The sequence below is a fragment of the Hevea brasiliensis genome, chromosome 18 (assembly GCF_030052815.1).
Source record: "Hevea brasiliensis isolate MT/VB/25A 57/8 chromosome 18, ASM3005281v1, whole genome shotgun sequence".
Lineage (NCBI taxonomy): Eukaryota > Viridiplantae > Streptophyta > Magnoliopsida > Malpighiales > Euphorbiaceae > Hevea > Hevea brasiliensis.
The window spans coordinates 51,526,395-51,550,174 of NC_079510.1; the positions used below are offsets into that span (position 1 = coordinate 51,526,395).

General features: G+C 34.1%; 2 protein-coding genes and 1 long non-coding RNA gene across 6 annotated transcripts; 1 reads left to right on the top strand and 2 right to left on the bottom strand.

Moving 5' to 3' along the window:
• Nucleotides 1-1,574: 1,574 nt before the first annotated feature.
• Nucleotides 1,575-6,713, bottom strand: LOC110657418 (uncharacterized GPI-anchored protein At1g61900). 4 transcript variants are annotated; one of them, XR_002495330.2, is made up of 9 exons: nucleotides 6,372-6,713; nucleotides 5,101-5,265; nucleotides 4,396-5,001; nucleotides 3,609-3,854; nucleotides 3,466-3,477; nucleotides 2,953-3,096; nucleotides 2,748-2,792; nucleotides 1,906-2,107; nucleotides 1,575-1,790 (listed from the first exon to the last, which is right to left on the bottom strand). XR_002495330.2 is itself a non-coding variant. In XM_021814613.2 (8 exons), exons 2-8 carry the CDS (start codon nucleotides 5,225-5,227, stop codon nucleotides 2,025-2,027), a joined length of 1,263 nt encoding a protein of 420 aa, XP_021670305.1. In that variant the 5' UTR covers nucleotides 5,228-5,265; nucleotides 6,511-6,713; the 3' UTR covers nucleotides 1,575-2,024. The 4 variants fall into 4 exon arrangements, 3 of the variants coding, with proteins under 3 accessions (XP_021670305.1, XP_021670304.1, XP_057996800.1); XM_021814613.2 differs by having other exon boundaries at nucleotides 1,575-2,107; nucleotides 6,511-6,713; XM_021814612.2 differs by having other exon boundaries at nucleotides 1,575-2,107.
• Nucleotides 6,714-9,660: 2,947 nt separating this feature from the next.
• LOC110657407 (uncharacterized) lies at nucleotides 9,661-10,278 on the top strand. Its single transcript, XM_021814590.2, has one exon. It carries the CDS (start codon nucleotides 9,701-9,703, stop codon nucleotides 10,076-10,078), a length of 378 nt encoding a protein of 125 aa, XP_021670282.2. The 5' UTR covers nucleotides 9,661-9,700; the 3' UTR covers nucleotides 10,079-10,278.
• Nucleotides 10,279-22,236: 11,958 nt separating this feature from the next.
• On the bottom strand, nucleotides 22,237-23,409 carry LOC131175982 (uncharacterized). The gene is made up of 2 exons (XR_009146093.1): nucleotides 22,975-23,409; nucleotides 22,237-22,520 (listed from the first exon to the last, which is right to left on the bottom strand). It is a non-coding gene; the product is annotated as an uncharacterized LOC131175982 (long non-coding RNA).
• Between the last annotated feature and the right edge of the window lie 371 nt (nucleotides 23,410-23,780).

A 23,780-nucleotide genomic window follows, 5' to 3' on the forward strand; every position in this document is an offset into this window, starting at 1 on the left:
TTATTGAAAAATAAATTTTTTAAATTATTGTGTTGATAATTTAGGAAAATTAATTAATATTTTTACATTTTGTACTAATTTATATGAAGAGATGAAAAATAAAAAGAGAATGAGAGAGGAAAATATGTGAGTGGAAAAGGGGAGAAATGATACAGAGAAAGAGAAATATGGAATAGTAAGAGTGAAACAAAGGAAAGAGAGCTAAGGTAATTGAGTATAAAAAGAAAAAAAGGATGTTAACGAAACCAAATTATAAGGATTGATTAATGTGTTTCAAATACAATGATTAATTAATTAATTTTACTAAAATAAAGAGATTAAATAGTAATTTAATTAATATTAAAATCTTTAGAGAAACTAAATTATTTAAGAAAGCAGAATATAAAAATAAATAATATTTTTTTTTTAAAATATAGAGATGGAATAGTTAATATTATTAAAATAGAAAAATTAAATAGTAATTTTTTTAATTTTTAAAAAATTAAAATTCTTGTTTTTTTTAAAGGTATAAAAAGTAATTATTTGCTCCATCACTGGGTTTTATCATATTCAAACTAATTAATATTATTTATATAGAAAAAAAAAGAAAGTCCTTGTATTTTCATGATGGCCAAACGGGTAAAAAATTAACTTTAAAATCAAATAAAGACAACTAATAAATTATAATTTATTATTAATATTATTATTATTTTTAATTTTATTATTAATAATATAAAAATAATATTTTAATTAAAAAAAAAGATACTATTGCATGTGAGTTTAAAAAAGTATGGACAAAATAATAAAGCCACCAAAACTAAAGTATATAATTTTATTCCATAATTTGCAAGGAATTATACCCACTTCTTTGTGATGATGTTTTAGAGGGTGTCCAAAATGAAAAAAAAAAAAAAAAAAAAAAAAAGAAAGGAAACAATAAATTGTTACAATCAAAACTATTAAATTGACACCATTCCTTTTAATTTAATATTTTTAAAATTATAATTTTTCAAATTTAAAATTAAATAAAAAAAATAGATATATATATATAAAGTTGACGTTTGTGATAGATGGGCCTGGTTTGCTGTTTGATTCCACGAATTGGTGATCTTTGATGAGAAGTCCCACATCCAATAAAAACGTAGTAAAATAGCACAATATATATCAATCAATCTTGCCACTTAGTATAATCCTTAATCTCAATCCCATTAGTACATATTCATGTATTATCTTCCAAAAATAAGAAACTAATTCCTATCATTGATAATTAAAATATAATATATTTAGCCACTTTTGAATTTAATATTCAGAAACTGGGCTTGGGTCCAGCGGTAGAGTTGCTGTTGCTGATATGAATGAAGCCCATTTTAGTTTGATGGCCTTCAGGGTTTTACCCATAATAAAGATGCCTGTTTTGATAAAAACATTAATAAAGATTTTTTGTTTTTGGGTATGAATAATTTCAACTGGGAATCGAATTCTAGATAATTTTATTATGATTATTAACTTGTTAGCTTAGTCATATGACCCTCATTAGCCAAAACCGCCAAATTCCTATTCCTGTGTTAGGTTAGATTTCCATTAGTAACACGACAGAAAAACGAAGAAGCTGCATTGACATATATTCAGATACAAAGCAGATATTGTTGGATTACAGTCTGCATTATCACCCTAATATATACATACCTACAAATCAAATTCATCTGCAGTCCAGTCCAAATATACATGATATGGTCTAGTGAAATACAATATTATATATATATATTTTTTTTATTTTACTAGAAACACCATATTTTGATTTTCCAGTGTTCCTTCACAAAAATAAATAAAAATAAAAATTATTACACAAGCATGCAAGAATCAAGAATTAATACAATCAGAGGGACAAACTTAAATTCACATCAGGTTGAGACTTGAAGACTCTACCTGGTACAATTGGATTAACAGGGCTCAGACGTGTGAATCCTCTTTGGCATTAGCTCATTCTGATGACCTCATTCTACAAGAACTAGCGAAAATGTAGATAGGAATGAAGATTGCCTTGATTAAGACAGAGTCTGTAAGAGCAACATGATAACGACTGAGGCAGCAAACTGCATATAAAACACCAAATCTTCACTATAAAGGCCTGTAAAACATGAAATTCGAGTCAGGAGGTGGCAAGCATAAAGTTGCTGCAAATAGGTAAAGGTTTCTATTCCAATTTCTTCAGGTTGCTAGGCTAACTTGGACACTTAGGGCATTGCTCATTTGTAGACACAGTGCTCTTCAGGCAGAAGATTTCAGAATTCTTGCAAGTGAAGATCGACAAGGCAGGGAAAAGGGTTATAGTGGGGAATTTTTGTTTTAAAGTGGAAGTTCCAGTGGGAGGGATGACATCCTTCCTTCATACCCAGGAACTAAGTAAATTCAGAAATTTATCCTCACCTTCCACTTCATGTGCTAGTCAAAGAAAGTAGAAGGCAAATACACAGTGAATTAATATGGCTTGAATGCCAAGTTCTTGCATATAAATTGGATTTGTTGATTTGCAAACACTACCATCCCTAATTCAGGAAACTCCATAATAAACGAGGGGGCTGGGGAGAAGAAAAGCCCAGATGCTCTCAAGTCTTGGGTACTGAAAGCAAGGCTTAATGATCCTTATGTCTAATGCATTTTTGCAATCCATTTTCTACATATCAAGTACGTTATTGTCATTCTGTGCTGACCAAGTTGTTAACCTGAAGCAAAAAAGCATGAAAATAAGCTAATAGAGATATTCTTACCACTTTGACCAGATGCAGCTGCTGGAAGTGCTGGAATTTTCACAGCTGTAAATCCAGTATGAACAAGTTAATAAAAATAAAGATTAAAAAAAATGGAAGGAATGAAGAAAAAAAAAATATCAATTTGCAGAAAAAAAAAAACTTCATTTATCATATGTGGATCAAAGAATCATCCAATGAATAGACTCTCATGAGTCAGACATACTTTTATTGCATGATGACGCTGATAATTGAGATGAAGAAGGCCATGGAGCAGGAATATTGTCATTCAGATCACAAATAAAGCTGATCCCAGAAGACTTATCCAGTGTTGCATCAGAAGGCAAGCTAGGTAGAAGGCATCCAGACTCTAATAAAAAATTAAAAAAAAAAAGAAGAGCAAGAACAAGAATGAGAACAATGAGTTAAACCATTAAATATAATTCCATAGACAAAACAAAACATAAAGAAACATAAACACAATCTATGATATTGTATGCAAACCCAAAGCAGTTCCCAATACCACTCCAGATTAAAGATTCCAACACTGGATATGTGCACACATTCAATACCCAAACCTAGGTCCATGTAACATGGCAAGTGTGTTCAAGAAAATCGCAATGCATTTTGATCCTATCCATAACCAGCACATGTACCACATATAAAAAGATAACAGAGGAACGGAAAGAAGAAAGTTTGTGGGCACAAATGCATAAATGGTTCTATAAAGTATCCATACCTTGCTTTGCAACTGATGTGTGCACATTGTTGATCACCAACAACATATATGGCAAAATGTCAAAATAAAGAAAAAAAAAATAATTGTCACATTAGTGTCTGCTTTAAAGTGAACTTAGAAAAATATATGATAAGAAAACTAACCTTGGAGTGAGAAATCCTTGAGGCTTATGTGACAAAGGCTATAAACATCTCTGGTAATATTTGATTTTTGTAACTTCATTCCAAGAGTTGTAGCACAATCCAAAGCTTGCAAGTTGGTTATGAGGCTCTGCTTCTGCAAGTGAGACACATAACTATCCATGGCATTACAGCATCCTGTGGTGTTACTTATCACGTTCCCACAGTCCTTTGCAACATGGCTCATGTCCGGGAAAACCAGAGGGCAAACTGAAGCAGAAAGAAGAGAAAAACTGAGGAAAGAGTATGCAATCACTGAGGCTAGCTGAAATTATTTGTAATTCTGGGTTAAGTTAAACCAGACAAGAACAATATGCAAAGATTAAGTGGTACAGCTAGCTGATGTGGAAAGGTGATATTCTCTATAAAGAGCTAATGACAATCCTATTCCCATATATGAAGAACAATTAGAATCCAACTACGCCATCAATTCTGCATATGCAGAGCAGAGATGAGCCACAACCTCCTAATGGGGATTTTTCAAATACATAGTCGCACACCCAAAGAGACAAAATAAAGTCAGGAGCATACATCATGCTCATGGAATATGATTGATGTTTCTGTACAGAGTAATAGATACATACATGCTTTTGGTGTTGAGAAATTTCTTTAACAGAAAAGTCAATTAATGATCTGAAAACAGATAAATGCAATGGTCTAACAATTCTCAGCAACTGAACCAATATTATTCAGGCGATTTCTGATTATAACAGATGAATTTAGTTTTCTATAACGATATTTTCCAACTCACCTTTGTTAACATTGCAATTAGATAGTCCTCTGAGAACCTCCTTTGCATGAGAAGGATTAAGTTTACTTGCCAACCATCGGAGAACAATATTTTTACAATCATTAACCCTAGTTGAGTGCTGAGGTAAACCATGGGTCCCATCCATCCTCAAGATTTCAGAAGCTTTTAGTGCAATTCTTGTAGCAGCTTCTGATATAGCATTTTGACATACTTGGTCACAACATTCTTTCACAGGATCAATCTTCTCACAGGCAGAAAGAAGCTTTGATGAATCCACAATGCTCTCAAACTCATTCATATTTTTAACAGGGCAAGACCCCTCGGTGAGATTTGATGCATGAATTGAGCATATTCTCTTAACATTATCTGCTGCGCCCTGACCTACCAAAATTTGCTCAATATCTGAAAGGCAATACTTGGAAATAGTCCCATTTAAAGCAAGCACATTAGTTTCTTTACTGGATTGGCCAATAAGAATTGCAAGGGTGGCTTCTAACTGTGGACAACATATAACATTAGCCAGCAATGGTGCAAAAAAGGCCCAGCAATCAATTGATGTCATGCTCATCAAACTTTCAGCAGCAGTGAAATTCAACGTACATAGTCCTAAAAGAAAGAAATTATGACCAAATTCTAAGTGTAATTGGAGTATTTCAATTCAAATGGTTTTGAGAGTCAAATGAAACCACGGTACAAAAAATGAACCTGATAATTTTGGTATAGAACTGTTGGTGAAAGGTTGCAATGGAGAAGGTGCAAGAATAGGAAGAAAAGGCTGAGGAGCTGTATTTGGCGAGATCTCAGGAAGAAATGCATCCAATCGTCTGTCCATTAATTCAGATACTCCAATATTTTGAAATTCATTCAGACCTATACCAGAAGAATGGTCACTATAATGATAACCTTAAAAATCACAATTCCACTGATCAAAAGATAAAAATGCAAGCTATACGTATATTTATTACATAGCCACAACTTTAGAAAAGTTCAATCAAGAGTGCACAGAAAGGGACACAGATAACTATAATTAGCAAGAAAAGATGAACAAATAAAATAAGAGCTAATGTGTAATGATAAATGTACAAATTATGTTGCATCGCCACATTTCCATCCAGTACAAGTTCTTTTAACATCAAATGGAAGTAAAAAAGATAACTGGAATTCAGCGGACAATCAGTCAGAGACTGCAAAAGGTGCATCCTCAGAAGGGATTGTTTGCCATAGATGCATAAATAACAGCGTAGATTGGAAAATTAGTTATGTTGTTTTTACTACGCTAAACTGACTAAAGAGGACATTTCTGGACGGAAGCAAAGGTTCAATGTGGTGAGACTCACCAATGTAACTACTTAGCAAATAGCCAATGCATTAAAGATGACATTGCCTATATCAAAATCAATAATAGAAATGTTACATTGTTAATTGCTCATTTGCCAACTTTCTAAATTGTTAATATAGAAAGTTAGGAATACAATCTCGTCATAAAGTTCTAAGTGGAACCAATTTAGCTTGATTGAATTGAATACCCTAAACATCAGCTAAAACTTCTCAGTTAACTTTCATGAGAATAAGAAAGGCAACCCAAACAACTAAAACAAGAGGAGCAGCACATTATCCAATTCCGAAACCAAAGCTTAAGATACATTATAAACAAACAATAGTTGCAAGTCAAAAACGTGAACAGAAAAAAGTGAAAGAAAATATTAGGGAAACAAGTTAAAGAGCCAATGCACCAAAAGAATCAGCATAAAAGTCAATAACCTTCCACAAATATGACTACAGCGTTAGGTAAAATCATGAATCACCAAATTCCATGAAGCAAATTAAAAGAATTAAATCATGGGGGAACCAAACTTATCTACATTCAGTCCCACAATACAGCAATTTAAAACCGACCCAACTGAGACAACTCTCAAATCATGCTAAATAAGCAAGACCCAGAAAAGGAAACCCGAAAATTAGGATTGAATACTCACTTAAAAGCAACAAAAACACTTGGAGCAGAACCATACTGGGACTAAACTTGAGAGACACCCCTTCTTTCATGCCTCCAGCTTGATAACTCCCAAACAGACAGAACCAATTAAAAGGAAACAGAAAGAAGAAGATGCTTACATGATATAAGAAATGAAAAGGCAAAATGGCTTGGAATTCAGAATACGGCAATGGGTATGCGAGAAAACAGATACAATTGCACGTTTAAGAGTGTGGGACTGAGAGCAGCGCCAGAAATAGCTTAGCTGTACCATCTAGAGAGAGAGAGAGAGAGAAAGAGAGAAAGAGAGGGAGAGGCCCACACACGCACAGAGACATTAAAAACTAAGATCTATAGCACTGATGCTATTAATGCCTTCAGGCTCGCCTTTTTTCTGTCCGCTTCTTGGGCACTTAGCACGAGTGGCACGTGAGGGGTTGCCTGTCTGACACGTGCGCTTCTTCACACGTGTCAGTTGGTTAGTTGTTGCATTGTGGGTTGAGGATATTAATTTCTCTGGTGCCGGTGTCCTTGGCATTTATGAAATTAGTCGTTCGTACGCACGCACGCACGGTTATAAAATTTTTTAATCTTCATTTTTAATATAAATTAATTAAAATAATTTTAAATTGATAAGTTATATTAAAATAATTGAATAATATTAATTTTTTTTAGAGAGAGAGAGAGAGAGAAGCAAGAAGTGAAACCTGGGGATTAAATAATATTAGTACTAGTTTAATGGTGTGTAGTACTTTGCAGGAACAGAGAAGCAATCATTTGGGGTATTTTGGTTAATTAATTAATTAAGTAGGAATTGTGGAATTAATAGAGATATGAATCCACTGTGTCTCGCCTGGACTTATACGTGGCAAGAGGAGCACCATTGCTGGCGAGTAGTGAAGGGGTAATATTATTTTAGCATATTATATAAAATAATAGAAATTTAATAAATATAAAAATATAGTTATTGAAATTAAAAAAGAAATAATTACTTATAGTTTATGAAATTCACAAAATAGAATGTTTGGTATAGCATATAATTTCTCTCAGCAGAGGGTTAAGGATTTGGGGGGGGTTGACCACCTCATTCGAGTGAATGTTTGACCAGCGTTCTTCCTTGTTTACGGCAGCAAATTACAAGTGCATCTTTGATTGTAACTTTTTCTTTTTAAATTATTATTTTAAGAGTGAAGCTTATCCCTTTTTTATTTTAACAAATTTTATCTTCTGATATATTGAATATTTTCAATAAGATGAGTTGTTTGACGAATATATATATGGTGAACGGCACTTGTTCAACATACATATTAGAACTTGATAAAAAAAATATAAATAAATGTGTAAAGAAACAATTGAAGCATGCATGGATTGAATTCCTCATTACCCATATAGAATAGATAGTGAATAATGTATTCTTTAACTTTATTTATTTTATAAAAAATATATTTTTTTTAATATTTATTATATTTAAAAAATAATTTAATAAAAAATATTTTTTTAATTTAAAAAATAATTAAGTATTTTTTATTTTATAAATTTTAATAATCTTATTAAAATATAAAAATACTTATATATATATTATAAATATATATTATTAATTTAATATTATAATTAAAAAATATTTTTATTTTAAAAAATATTTTTAATAAAAAAATATTTTTATATATAAATTAATTTTTCATAAAATAAACAGAGCATTATATCTTAAAGTTAATAGATATAACTCTAGCAAATTTTAATTGATTTTTTTATACCATTAAATTTTAATTTATTAATATAAAATTATCTTTAAAATTATAAATTATGGAATTTAATATTAATCAAAATCAATTATATCAATAAAAGATACTAATTTTCTATTCACCAAATCATCAAATTAGGTTAAGTTTTCTTTATTCCTATTAATTAATTATTAAATGATCAATTTTTGTGTGACAAATTAGATGCAAAGCTATGTACATGTAGATTGGTTAACGGTTCGTTTTGAAGCTATAATCAAATTGCTCTAAATTAAAATCAAAATTAAATCAAACTGATAATTTAACTGAAATCAAACAATTCAATTTGGTTTAAAATTGAGTTTTTTTTAATTAAAAAAAAACAAACTAATAAATTTAATCAAATTAAAATAAAAAGTAATAACAACCATGTGATGGATGATTTTGATTTCAATTTTTTAAATCTTGACCACCCAGAGTATATGTACCAACTTGGCATATATCTTGTACTAGCATATACATATATAACCCTTAATCTGTCTTTGTTAAATTGCTTAAGTTATGATTTCATTGAGAATCACAAATCTAATTAGAGTGTGGATCCTTACATAAAAAGACTTTTTATGGTGAAGTAAGAGCTCTAAATAGTTTGTTTATTTGCTTTGAAGTTGGGGGTTGTCTCTATTTTTTAGATTTTGTGCTTCGATTCTAAATTCAACTTCAAAGCCATTTTCAGTGTGCTAGCATTCTCACCAAGGAAACATCATAGTCAATGTATAATTACGTTAATAAATTGAAATTAACCAGTGATGAGATATATATATATATATATATATATATATATATATATATATAATTCCATCAAGAAACCATTTTTATTCAATTATTTTTTTTATTAGATTCAATAATTAATCGTCTTAATTAATTAATTTGATTGATTTTTTTTTTTAGAAAAAATATGATTTAAAGAGATTATAATTACTAATTACATACTATATTAAATGTATATGAACGGAATAATTAAGCAAAAGGAAAGGAAATCCCCACGTGGGAGGGTGCAGGTGAAGCTCTTAATATAAGCCTTATTACATTTTCAAAGATTCCATTTGCTAATGAGAGTTCACACTTAATAATTATCCCATCTCATTATCCATTTCACGCTACCTACTATATTAATTAATTAATATCACCCATAATTCTCATTTTAATTAGCCAACCCCAAAGCCAAGCCACCCTCTGTCTACTCTATACTCACCGACATCACCGGCTTAAGCTATATATTCGGAAAATTTCTTAATTAAATTTTAATTTAAAATATAATATATAATTAGATTCTGTGAGATTTATTTCTTTATTTATTTTTTCACATATTTAAATGTGAACTCACACGAGACTAGAACTAGAAGCCGAGAGACATCATCATCTCAACTGGGTCCTACATGGCAGGCATGGCTTGTTAAAAGTTGGTCAACAAACAGCAATCCTCGTTGGCTCCAACGTTGCCCCACTGTTAACTTGCTGCTTCCTACGTGCTTTCCTGTCTTCCTATATATAAAGCTCCCTCTGGTTGTCCCAAAATCTCTCCTCTTTCATTCCAAAAACACATAAAATTATGGGAAATTGCTGTATACGCGGTTCATCGTCGGCGGTGTGGGCTGGTGACGACTGGGGTTCGGTGGGACAAGAAATGAAGAGACCTCAGAATCATAATACCATCATAGAAAGGCAAAGGCTACTTGGCGAAGAGATGGGAGGGTTTAGTTCTAGTTCTAGTTCAAGTGCTTCTATGAGGGAGGTGAAGATCAAGATTACAAAGAGGGAGCTGGAAGAGTTAATGGAAAGAGCCGAGATGCGGGGTTTGTCTATGGAACAAGTTCTTGCACGGTTGATCAACTCTGGTGATAATTTTGAAATAATGGAGATAGAGGATCATCATCATCATCATAGGTCATGGAAACCAGCACTCCAGAGTATTCCAGAGGTGAATTAGACAGCAATATTTCTTGGTTGTATATATGATTAATTTGTTAATTAGTTACCAGGCTTTGCTGGTTTAATTCCTCTTGTGTTCTTCATTTATGAGCTTAGGGGGTGCATGGCTCCAAATTCTGGAGATATATTGTACATATAGATTTTTCATTTTAATGCAAAGTTTTTTTTTTCCATAAATATAGAAATTTATTCTAATAATTAAGTATTTGTTTCCCAAAATAGCGAAGGGAATTCCTTAAAAATTTTTCAGAGATTTAGATCAACCCCATCAAGGCCCAGTGTTCTGACCCAGTAGCAGATAAAATGATAATTGCCATGGCTATATCAAATTTTTTACACTGAAAAAATTATATATATATATATATTAAAAACCTTTTTAATTTGTTTAATTTTGTTATAATATATGGTGCTACAACCATTGAGATTCATGTGGAGCTGTGACTTTGAATGAATTATTTATGAAATGTTAAAACTTTGACCAAGTAGCCAGGAGATGCTTCACAAGTTGGCATTTTTCTGAAATCATCAAGTTAAGGAATAGTCGCTTGACTTTAATCTGTTTTCCTTTCTATTTTTTTTAAAGGGCCAAATTATTTTTTCAGACTTTTTTAATAATTTTTCTAATATTTTATTTGCAAGATTATTTTCGTCTAAGATTTTATAATTAATTAATTAGTTAAAAATTAATTAATTAATTAATTAATTAATTTTTATTCAAATAAATAGTAATATTTAATTTAAATTCTATCCAAATTAACATAACTTTGTTGCTAATAAGTTTAACAAGATAATTTTTTTTAAAAAAAAAAGTTTAAAGGTTGTATGCATGTGTAGCATGTTGCAGTTGCTATTTTCAGAAGCCCATCGTGGATTTCAGAACTTACAATGAAAAAGAATCAAATCATCAGATAGGAAGAGGAAATTAATAATAACAATGAGTCATATGTGATTTTGATATTAAAGAGGAAAAGTAGTAGAATTAATTTAATACTAATATAGAAAAAAAAAAAAAGATTTACAAAGGAGCGCCCCCTCAAAGGCACGTCAAGCCTCTTTTTTGTTTTGCTTCTTACGCCCACTTGACCTCTACTCAACTTCCCACTTTCTGTCTCTAATGGCGTCAGCGATACCACCGCTTAAAATCACCTAATGAACGTCACACGACGGCCCACTCCCCGCTTCCGGAGGAGACCTACCGCTTTTCGTCTTAGGCAGTACAGACCTTCCTGGAAGTTCTTTGGCTACAAAAACAGAAACACAAACTTCTTTGGACCTTTCTGGACTATTTAGACGAAGGATGGGTGGTGGGGGTGGTAGAAAAGGCGAGGTGTCATCGGCTAGGAAACTCGCAGCCGAGTCGTGGCAACTGTGGTTAGCAGAAAGTATTCCAGCTTCTGGCGGTGGTGATATGAACTTGAAATGGGACTCATTATGTCATACGTTTGAGTGTAAGGTATGTGATTAATTCTTGTTTTGGTATTTGTTTATTAATATCGTTTTTTGTTTGTAGTTATTTTCATATTTACGTTAAAGTTTCCATTTTGTTACATGGTTTGAGACGGTTGAACTTGTTATCTAACAGTGGGTCTTCTTTGCAAGCTTTGTCTGTTTTGCTCGTTGTGTTATTTTTGTGGTTGTTGTAGTGTTTTTCTTATATAAATTATATAAGATGATGTAAATTTTAATTTTCAATATAAAATTTTCTTAATTTTAATTTAAAAATTTATAATATAAAATCTTTTTAATTTTAATTTGATGAACATAAAAACTCTGACAACCGATAATAATTGGTGACTGTACTCCCACTATGTTTGAGATCAAGATAGGAAGAGAAGGAACGATATCTATGCAAGTATAAGTGAGAAAGAGTGAGATTTATTATAAAGAATATTGGAAAGGCAACTGTTAGCTGCCACTTATTTTGCATTTATTTAGGGTATTTATTTAGAAATTTTTGTGTGCATATTTATTCTTACCTTTTGTTGTATGATTCTGATACAATTTTGGTAGTTTAGCTTGATTAGGAACCTATTTGTTAGCTGTAATTTTTTATATATATCTTTAATTTCTGGAGCAATAAACATCACAATTCTTATTCCAAAATTTCTTAGTTCTTTTACATGGTATCAAAGCCATGGCTGATGAAAAGAAAAATGAGAGTTCTGGATCAGGGAAGAAAACTTCTAATTCTTACACACTGAATTCAAATGACAACCCAGGTAACTTGATTACCCAAGTTCAGTTGAAGGGTGAGAATTACAAAGAATGAGCGCGAGCTATGCGGACTGCATTGCGGGCCAAAAAGAAATATGATTTTATTGATGGATCTGTCAAGCAACCAGCAGATGACTAACTGGAACTCGAAGATTGGTGGACGGTTAACTCTATGCTGGTTTCTTGGGCGTTTAACACCATTGAACCGACGCTTCGCTCGACTATCTCTCACATGGAGAACATAAAGGATTTATGGGAGGATATTAAACAGAGGTTCTCGATTGGGAATGGTCCACGAATGCAGCAACTGAGATCGGATCTGGCGAATTGTAGACAGGAAGGTCAACCGATCGTGTCCTATTTCGAAAGACTCAAAACGTTATGGGATGCAATAAACAACTATGATCAGATACCAGTATGTATCTGTGCAGGCTGCAGATGCAATCTTACTATTAAATTGGAAAGAAAACGTGAAGAAGAGAGAGTTCATCAGTTTTTTATGGGCTTAGATGAAGAAGGATACGGAACAGTGCGTTCTAATATTTTGAGCATTGAACCCTTGCCCAATTTGAATCGTGCCTATGCTATGGTTGTTTAGCAAGAGCGGGTGCGAACTATGACACGAACCAAGGAAGAAAGAAGCAATCCTATGAGTTTTGCAATTCGAGCAGGTAGTCGAAATTCAGGGGGGGGATAAAGACAAATCCTCAATTTGTTCTAATTGGAACCGAGAGGGACATGATGCTGAAAGTTGTTTCCAGCTGATAGGTTATCCAAAATGGTGAGATAATAGACCACGTGGAACTTCTGCTGGACGAGGAGGTGGTCAAAAGCGTGGCAATGGAGTAGGACGTAGCAAGGGAGGAGTTGCTCGTGCCAACGCCACACAAGCAACTGGAGTTGATGGTGGGCGTGGAATTGTGACAGATTCAGATCGAAAGAGTCTTAGTGGATTAAATGAAGAGCAGTGGGCTATTTTGCTGGGCATGTTGAATTCTTGTCAGAATGGTGGCAATGAGAGGCTGACAGGTATGCAGAGGATATTTTCTTGGATTATTGACACAGGAGCTTCCCATCATATGATAGGAACGTTGGCATTTTTGAGTGAATTGCGTCACATTGTGTCATGCTCAGTCGGGTTACCTAATGGAGAAAAGACCTTGGCGGTGAGAGAAGGAACTGTGTTGCTTGGAGGAGACTTGAAATTGCAACGAGTCCTTTATGTGCTAAATTTGAATTGCAATCTGATCTCTGTATCACAACTACTTAATGATACAAAATTTGTGCTATATAGGACCTAAATTTCGAGGAACCTGATTGGAGCGGGTGAGCAACCCAAGGAGCTGTACTTTCTTAAGGGAGTGATATTGGTACATGCTTGCAAGGTAGCTGATGTGGGGTCTTTTGAGCTTTGGCATAAGAGAATAGGTCATCCTTCTTATAAGGTGGTAGAGTTAATTCCAAAAGCTGGTAGCATAGTTAGGAAAACTAATAAAACTTGTGAAGTTTGTTTTAGAGCAAAGCAAACAAGAGAGATTTTCTTTTCTAGTGACAATAAAGCTGATGGTTGTTTTGAATTGATACATTGTGATTTGTGGGGACCTTATAGAGTCCCAACTTCTTGTGGAGCAATTTATTTCTTAACAATTGTTGATGATTACTCTCGTACTATTTGGATATATTTGCTGAATGGAAAACAAGAAGTAGCTTGTGTTCTTAAGAAATTAGTTGTGATGGTTAAATGCCAATTTGAAAAAAATATGAAAATTGTCAGAAGTGATAACGGAAGTGAATTTATGTGCTTGAAAGAATATTTTGATGAATAAGGGATGTTGCATCAGACTTCCTGTGTAGGAACACCTCAACAAAATGGCCGAGTGGAAAGAAAACATCGCCATATTCTTAATGTGGCAAGAGCCTTGCGTTTCCAAGCAAATTTACCCATAGAATTTTGGGGAGAATGTGTACTTTCAGCCTGGTATTTGATTAATAGGACTCCATCTATGTTATTAAATGGTAAAATCCCATATGAGATGCTCTTTCGGAAAGTACCTTCTTACAAACACGTTCAGATTTTCGGTTGTTTGTGCTATGCTCATAATTTGAATCGGGATAAAGATAAATTTGGTAGTGGAAGTCGTAGATGTGTTTTTGTTGGGTATCCATTTGAAAAGAAGGGATGGAGATTGGATGATTTAGAAACTAAAAAATACTTTGTATCAAGAGACGTGGTATTCGCTGAAACAGAATTTCCATATGCAAATGAGAAAACAATGGGTATGAACTCATTAAAAATGGAGTTGAGGAGTTGGTGACGAAGTTAATGGTTTAGAGAACAACTTGGGAAAGGAGCACGATGAAAGTGTGGGTAGAGAAAGTGAGGTGAATCCTGAAACGGAAGAATTGATCCATGAAAACAGTGAGGGAGTGGATAGAAGTGAAGTTGTTGAAGAGCAACTAGGTAGGGGACAAAGGGCCAAGCAACCTAGTGTTCGTTTGAAGGATTATGTGACAAACGCCATCAAAACAAGCCCCTCGGTATGCTCACCTTCCCAATCTGATTCCTTAGGTACGCCATACTCTATAGCACATTATGTGGGTTATGATAAATTCTCTGCACAACACCGATGTTTTTTGGCAGCCATTACTATAGGACATAAACCAAGCTCTTATGAAGAAGTAGTTAAGGATGAAAGGTGGGGAGCGGCTATGAGAAAAGAAATACAGGCTTTGGAGGATAATGCTACATGGACAGTTGAAAATCTGCCTTTTGGGAAGAAAGCAATAGGAAGCAAGTGGGTATACAAAATTAAATACAATTTTGATGGAAGTGTTGAACGATACAAGGCGCGGTTAATGATATTGGGAAATAATCAAGTTGAAGGCATAGATTATCAGGAGACTTTTGCTCCTACAGCAAAAATGGTTACTGTGCGCACCTTTTTTGCCGTTGCGGCTGCAAAGAATTGGGAACTCCATCAGATGGATGTCCAAAATGCTTTCTTACATGGTGATTTGGAGGAAGAGGTTTACATGAAGATGCTGCCTGGATTTTCTTCTCAATCACCAGGGAAGGTTTGTAAACTCCAGAAATGTCTATAGGGTTTGCGGCAAGCACCTAGATGTTGGTTTACGAAATTGGCTGCATCTCTGAAAGCTTATGGATTTCAACAATCATATTCAGATTACTTTTTTTTTTTCACTTTTCGAGCTGGGACTGTTCAATTGAATGTGCTTATTTAAGTGGATGACCTTATTATCTCCAGCAATGATGTTTCCGCTGTACAAACATTCAAGAACTATTTGAGTCGTTGCTTTCATATAAAAGACTTGGGGAAGCTGAAATTTTTCTTAAGGATTGAAGTAGCCAGAAATTCGAATGGTATTTTCTTGTGTCAACATAAGTATGTGTTGGATGTAATTTCAGAAGTTGGATTATTGGGTTGCAAGCCGGCTAAAACTCCTCTTGAACAAAATCACAAGCTGACCCTTACTGAGAGTGATGATGTGGATGACCCTGCTCAGTATAGGCGTCTAGTTAGACGGCTTATTTATCTAACAATAACTCGGCCCGAGTTGTCTTATTGTGTGCATATTCTTGCTCAGTTCATGCAACAACCGAAGAAAGCTTATTGGGAGGCAGCTGTTAGAGTTATGCATTATTTGAAAGGAAATCCATGTCAGGGTATACTACTGCATGCCAATTGTGATCTCAAATTATCTGCTTACTGTGATTCTAATTGGGCTAGCTGTCCTTTGACGAGACGGTCTTTGACCGGTTATTTTGTTCTTTGGGTGAATCCCCTATCTTGTGGAAGACTAAAAAGCAACAGATAGTGTCTCGCTCATCCGCTGAAGCTGAATATCGGTCTATGAGTACTACGACTTATGAACTTAAATGGTTGAAAGGATTATTGAATTCTCTTGGTGTGGCGCATATTGAACCTATGAATTTGTATTATGATAGTCAGGCAGCTCTGCATATAGCTGCTAATCCTGTCTATCATAAACGTACCAAGCATATTGAAGTGGACTATCATTTTATTCGTGATGAGATATTGAATGGGAACATTCGAACAGATTATGTACGTAGTTCAATACAATTTGTGGATATCTTCACAAAGGCGTTGGGAAATGATCAGTTTGACTTTCTTCTTCGCAAGTTGAGCATTCGAGATCTCCATGCTCCAACTTGAGGGGGGGTATTAGAAAGGCAGCTGTTAGTTGCCACTTATTTTGCATTTATTTAGGCCATTTGTTTAGGAATTTTTGTGTGCATATCTGTTTTTACCTTTTATTGTATGATTCTGATACAATTTTAGTAGTTTAGCTTGATTAGGAACCTATTTGTTAGCTGTAATTTTTTATATATATCTTTGATTTCTGGGGCAATAAACATCAAAATTCTTATTCCAAAATTTTTTAGTTCTTTTACAGAGAACACTATGCCCACCCCCCATCCCTCCATCTCTTTTGACAAAAAAAAGCCCCATCATTCAGTGCCCCAACAAAAGACGACATTAAGGCTTCTTCTAGACTGAACTCCTTCTCCTTTTTGAGGTCATATTCGAATTTCTCAAAGTCCCTTGCTGTAGATATTAATTATAGATTTCAATCGATTATAATCGAAGAACAAAAGAAAAATGGAGGTAAGCAAGAGAGGAGGAGCAGAAGAAAGGTTGAGAGGGAATGGAATAAGTGAGAAAAAGGTATATATATATATATATATATATATATATATATATATATATATATATATATATAGAGAGAGAGAGAGAGAGAGAGAGAGAGAGAGAGAGAGAGAGAGAGAGAGAGAGAGAGAGGTGTGGAGAAGGGTAGGTAACATTAATTTTATTTGAGTGTAGAAAATAATTTTAATTTTGCTTTTAAAAAAAATGCTACGTGAGCAAAATAATGGAAAAATAGATTATTATGTTATATCTATGAGAGTAATTATATAGCATAATAGTGATTTTGTCTTGCATAGAATGATAAATTAATGAAAAATAAGCATATATATGAGCATTATAAATTTTTTTAGAGGAGATTGAAAAAATAGAGATTTAAATCTGAATTTACCAGTTGAGTGATATATGTGGAGCCACTAAATCAAGTTAGACTATATAAACTCTACAAAATTAAAACTATTAAATAATTAGTGAGCAATTTTTATTTTAAAATAGTTTTATAATATAATTTCTCCAATATTTCTGTCACATCATTTTTTTTTATTGAGTCTGTTAGAATACAATTGCCATATTTGTATTAAGCTGTCATTGACCCAATATTCTGTCATTAACCTAATATTATAGACCTTGATTTAGGCTTTAATCTAGGCTTTATTTTTGCTACCTTGATTTAGGCTTTAATCTATGCTTTATTTTTGCTACCAACATTCTTTCTTTTTTTTAGGTCAATTATACTTGTATATATAAAACTCTGTAAATCTTGTAATACACAGATTCAGAAATACAAATTCTTTCTTTTCTCATGGTATCAGAGCTGTTTGACTTGATGGATTTTTGTCTTGTTATTTCATCCCTGATTCAATAATCTTTATTCACAGCACTAATTTCACTTTGGCCTTTTCTCATTTTGGCTTCATCTAATCTATCACAATTTCTGTGTGTAGACAATTTTTTTTTTATAGAGAAATTCGATGTATCACAGCCTATTGGCACCATTTTAAATGGATCCAATTATGCCCTTTGGTCCCAAGAAATGTCTAGCTTTCTCGAAGGCAGAAAATTATAGCGTTATGTCACCGGTAATGTCACTAAACCCACTAAGATCGCAGATGAAGATGAATCCAAATATGCTGAACGTCTTGAGGAATGGGATTGTAAGAATCATCAAATTCTTACTTGGCTACGCAACACCTGTGCTCCATCCATTAAACTCCAATTTGGCCGATTTGATACTGCTAAAAAAGTTTGGGACTTGTTAGTCAAGCGATAATCCACTTCGAATGCTATTCATCGATTTCAAATATATGTTACTCTCAATCACATGCATCAAAAACCAGGTCAGTCCATTAATGATTTTTTGTCTGAAATGACTGCTTTATGGGACCAATTGTCATTATCTGAACCACTTTGGTATGACATTTGTGATGTTGAACTTTATGCTAAAGAAAGAGATGAATTTCGGGTTTATCAATTTACCTTGGCTTTAAATGATGAATTTGAGTCAGTTAGATCCTCTCTGTTACATAGGGATCCTTTTCCCAAACTTGAGATTGTGGTTACAGAATTATTATCTGAAAAAGCTCGTCTTGCTACCTTGAAATCTCAGCAGTCTATCATCACTACTGACACAGTGTTAGCTACTCCAGCATCTTCTCAATCGCAAAATAAAGTGACTTGCAGGTATTGTCACAAACCAGGACATCACATTTCTAATTGCTTCAAGTTGCAATCCAAGCAGGGAATTGGATGAAACAATCAATCCAAATTTAAGTCTGGTAAGGCTCCTACCCATACTACTACTGCTACCACTGAAAGTTGGTCTTCTGGTGACACATCTACCTTAGATGAGCTTCTTAACTAGATAAATATTGATACTTTAAAACAAGCTCTAGCCCATTCCATCACTGGTGTTTCCACCTCTTCTGCATTATCATTCACCCTAGGTACATATTCTTCTTGGTTCTTTGACTCTGCTTGTTGTAACCATATGACTGTTGACTCACATCTTTTCAAAACCAAAAATTCCATATCTCATTCTCCTGTTATTCATACTATCGATAACTCATGCTTGTCTGTTATTCATGTTGGAAATATTTCTACATCAACTTTGTCCTTAACTAATACCTTTATTGTTCCTACACTTTCACTCAAACTTATTTCTGTTGGATAATTATGTGATCTTGGTCTTGATTTACATTTTTCTTATCATGGTTGTTATGTGCAGGATCCGCAGACAGGACAGATCCTTAGGACCGGCCATGAAGTTGATTGTTTGTTTGAATTGTCATATCTTCACCTTCCTTCACAAACCACTTCTATACCTATCTCTTTATCTCAATGTGCTGCCTCCGTGTCTTCTTCTACTTGGCATTCTCGACTTGGGCATGTTTCTCCTTCTAAACTAAACTCTTTATATTCTAGTGATCTTTTAGGAAATATTAAGTATGAGAATTTTGATTGCTCTTCATGTGAACTTGGTAAGCATCATGCTTTACCCTTTAATAATAGTGATTCTATTTCCTCTTCAATCTTTGATCTTGTTCATACTGATATCTGGGGTCCATCTCCAGTTGCCACCATGAGTGGTGCCACTTACTTTGTGATATTTGTGGATGATTACTCTAGATTTACTTGGATTTGCTTTATGAAAAATCGTTCTCAATTGTCGCAAATTTATTCTAATTTTAATGCTCATGTTCAAACTCAATTCTCTTGTACCATTAAAACTCTTCGAACAGATAATGCCATGGAATATAAAGATACTGGCTTTCTCAATCTTCTTTCTCAACATGGCACTACTGTTCATCGATCTTGTCCAGGTACCTCTTAACAAAATGGTCGTGCAGAATGAAAACATAGACACATTCTTGACACTGTATGTACCCTTTTAATTTCTTCCTCTTGTCCTAAACGATTTTGGGGAGAAGCTACTCTTACAGCTGTTTACACCATTAATCGCGTTCCTTCTGAAACAATTGGTAATCAAACACCTTATAAACGTTTGTATGGTATCTCTCCTAATTATAGTCTTCTTCGTGTTTTTGGGTGTGCTTGCTTTGTTTTTCTTCAACCACATGAATGTTCAAAATTAGAACCTCATGCACAATTATGTTGTTTTTTGGGTTATGGCATTGAGCATAAAGGTTATCGATGTTAGGATCCTATTTCTAGATGTCTTCGTATCTCTTGTCATGTTACCTTTTGGGAACATAAAATGTTTTTCACATTGTCTGAGTTTCAGTGTCCAGACAATAGTTCCCCTTTCTTCACTAATTTGTTTGTGGAGTTATTTCCTGATACATCTTCTCCTCTTAATGACAATACAACTCCTTCTCCTAACATCTTTAATGTAGGACAAACAGATGGTCAACCTATGGTGACGTATGAGAGATCTAGTACATCTGCGGATTCTGTCTCCCTACCCATTGTTTTTAGTCCTTCTGATATTGTACCTTCTAGAGTACGTCGCCCACCATCTTATCTTCATGATTATCACTGCTATTCTGCTATAGTTTCTTTGCATGAACCTTCTTCTTATAAGGAAGCCAGTACTAATCCTCTTTGGAAACAAGCAATGCAAGAAGAATTGCAGGCCTTAACAAAGACTTCCACTTGGAACTTGGTTGATTTACCGACTGGTTAAATTGCTATAGGATGCAAATGGATTTATAAAATCAAAACCCGAGTAGATGGTTTAGTAGAACATTGCAAAGCACGATTAGTAGCAAAAGGCTTCACTCAGGAGTATGGTATTGACTACGAAGAGACTTTTACTCCGGTAGCTCGTCTCACATATGTTCATAGCCTCATCGCTATTGCAGCTGTGCGTAAATGGACATTCTTTCAGATGGACGTGAAAAATGCCTTTCTTAATGGGGATCTTTCTGAGGAAGTTTACATGTAACCTCCCCTTGGTTATGATCATCCACCTGGGAAAGTTTGCCAGCTTCAAAAGGCTTTATATGGACTTAAACAAGCCCCCAAAGCATGGTTTGCAAAATTCAGCTCTACAATTAGTAAATTGGGTATCTCTTCTAGCTCTTTTAATAGTGCTCTTTTTATTCGCAAGACTCATAAGGGATATACACTTTTGTTATTATATGTGGATGATATGATTATCACAGGTGATGATTTGCAGGGTATTAAAGAGGTGCAAAATTTTCTTTGTACTCAGTTTGAAATGAAAGACCTTGGTCATTTGAGTTATTTTCTTGGGTTAGAAGTCTCTTCTGATAGCAAAGGCTACTATTTGTCTCAGGCTAAATATGCCATTGATCTTCTATGTCGAGCATGTTTGACAGATAATAAAACTACTAATACTCCTCTTGAGACAAATGTGAAACTTTCTCCTACGGATGGAACAATTTTGGAGGATCCAACACTCTAGAGGCAGTTGGTTGGGAGTCTTATTTATCTCACTGCCACTCGACCATACATAGCATATGCAGTTCATATTGTTAGCCAATTCATGGCTGCTCCTCGCACTTCTCACTTTACTGCTGTTCTTCGTATCCTTTGATACATCAAAGGTACATTGTTCCATGGTCTTCATTTTTCTGCTCAATCATTGCTTGAACTAAAAGCATATTCTGATGCTGACTGGGCTGGAGATCCTACTGATAGAAGATCTACAACTGGCTATTGTTTCTTTCTAGGAGATTCTCTTATATCTTGGCATAGTAAGAAGCAAACAATAATTTCTCGATCTAGTACGGAAGCAGAGTACAGGGCACTAGCTGATACTACTTCTGAACTTCTCTGATTAAGATGGTTATTACAGGACATGGGTGTCTCTCAATCTAATGCTGCAACAAACATCTATTGTGATAATCAAAGTGCCATCCAAATTGCCCACAATGATGTTTTTCATGAACGAACTAAACACATTGAGATTGATTGTCATTTTGTTCGTCATCACCTTGCGAGTGGCAAGCTTTGTCTCATTTCGGTTCCTTCTGCTAATCAGACGATAGATATCTTCACCAAAGCTCATCCACCTGGGCGATTTCGCAACTTATCTTGCAAACTCAAGTTAGCAAATACTTTGCCTATTTGAGTTTGAGGGGGGATGTTAGAATACAACTGCCATATTTGTATTAAGTTGTCATTGACCCAATATTCTGTCATTAACCCAATATTATAGACCTTGATTTAGGCTTTAATCTAGGCTTTATTTTTACTAACAACTTTCTTTCTTTTCTTAGCTCAATTATACTTGTATCTATAGAATCCTGTAAATCTTGTAATACACAAATTCAAAAATACAAAATTCTTTCTTTACTCATAGTCCTTGCTTTATTCCAAGCGTACAATGGAGGGGGCGACAAAAATGGGACCCTATGAGCTCCAGAATAACTAATCAGGTGAACAGCTGGGGCGGCATGAAACTTCTTAAAGAACATACGATTTCTAGTGCTGCATCTGTTACTTCTTCCAATATTCAAGCTGAACTGGTGCATGCACAATAGCTTGATGTCGAGCAACCGTCCTCTCAGAAGGAAATCAAGCGTTTATCGAGGAAACTTGTGGAAAAAAGAACTTCATGGCACAGGAGAGAACATCAGAAAATTCTTGCAGTTATAGATGATTTGAAAAATGAATTAAGAAGGCAAAGGAAAAACTATCAAACCATCGAAATTCTCAATTCTAAATTGATCGATGAATTGGCAGATTTCAAATTGTCTGAAAAGCAATTCATGAAATATTACGAGGAAGAGAAAAGGGGCAGAGAATTAATGGAGGAAGTATGTAAAGAACTAGCACATAAAATTGCAGAAGATAAAGCCATAGTTGAAACATTGAAGATGGAATCCATCAACATTAGGGAACAAGTGGAAGAAGAGAGGAAAATGTTGCAGATTGCTGAGGCATGGTGCGAGGAACGGGTTCATATGAAGATGGCTGATGCGAAATTAGCTCTCGATGATAAGTATTGTCAAATGAATAAATTCATAGCAGATCTTGAAGCTTTTCTAAGGTCAAGAGGGGGTACCTTGGATGTGGGGGAGTTGAGAAAAGCTGAATTGTTCAGACAAGTAGCTAAGTCTATAAATATTAAAGATCTCAAGGAACTCTTTTGCATGTCCCCAAAGCCAAGTGATATATACTCTCCTGAAAATGATGTATCCAAAATCCAGACGGGTAGCTTCGGATCAGAAAATCAGTGTAGTAGCCAGCATTTGCTGAATCATTCAAATGACTCTATTCCCAACACAAGTAAATTTGAAGAAGCAAGAGAATGGGAATGGGATGCTGAAGAAAAAGTTTCAAGTTATTCCCTTGAAGGGAGTGCAAGAAAATGCAAGGAGAATGTAAGAAATGATTCTCCAAATAAACAAATAACTGGGTTCCGCTCAGCGGAAAAATCATTGCAGAAGATATCTTCCACTTTTAAGCTTTGGGATCATCAAGTTTCAAGTCCAAGTAACAGCAGACACAATGAGATAACATTTGGTGACGGGCTTTTTTCCAAAAGGTGGGAGGCTAAATAAAAATTATTAACAGGGGTGAGAAACAAAATATTTACCAAAAAAAAAGTGAAATTTATTGATTTGGAAGATAAATGTGAGAGGTTGTATCATGTACAGGGACCGCTATATAAAAAGTTTTTAAAAATCATTTATTTTGAAAAATGAAAAAAATATTAAAATATTAATTAAATGCTACATATAGTAGCGTCTAGCTGCATATATCGTTAGAGGTTAATAACTACTGCTTTGTATTGGCATTGTTTATTACTTAAAAATAAAGCTTCATTTGATGTTTTGTCCTCAAAATTGACCTCTTATTAAATTTATA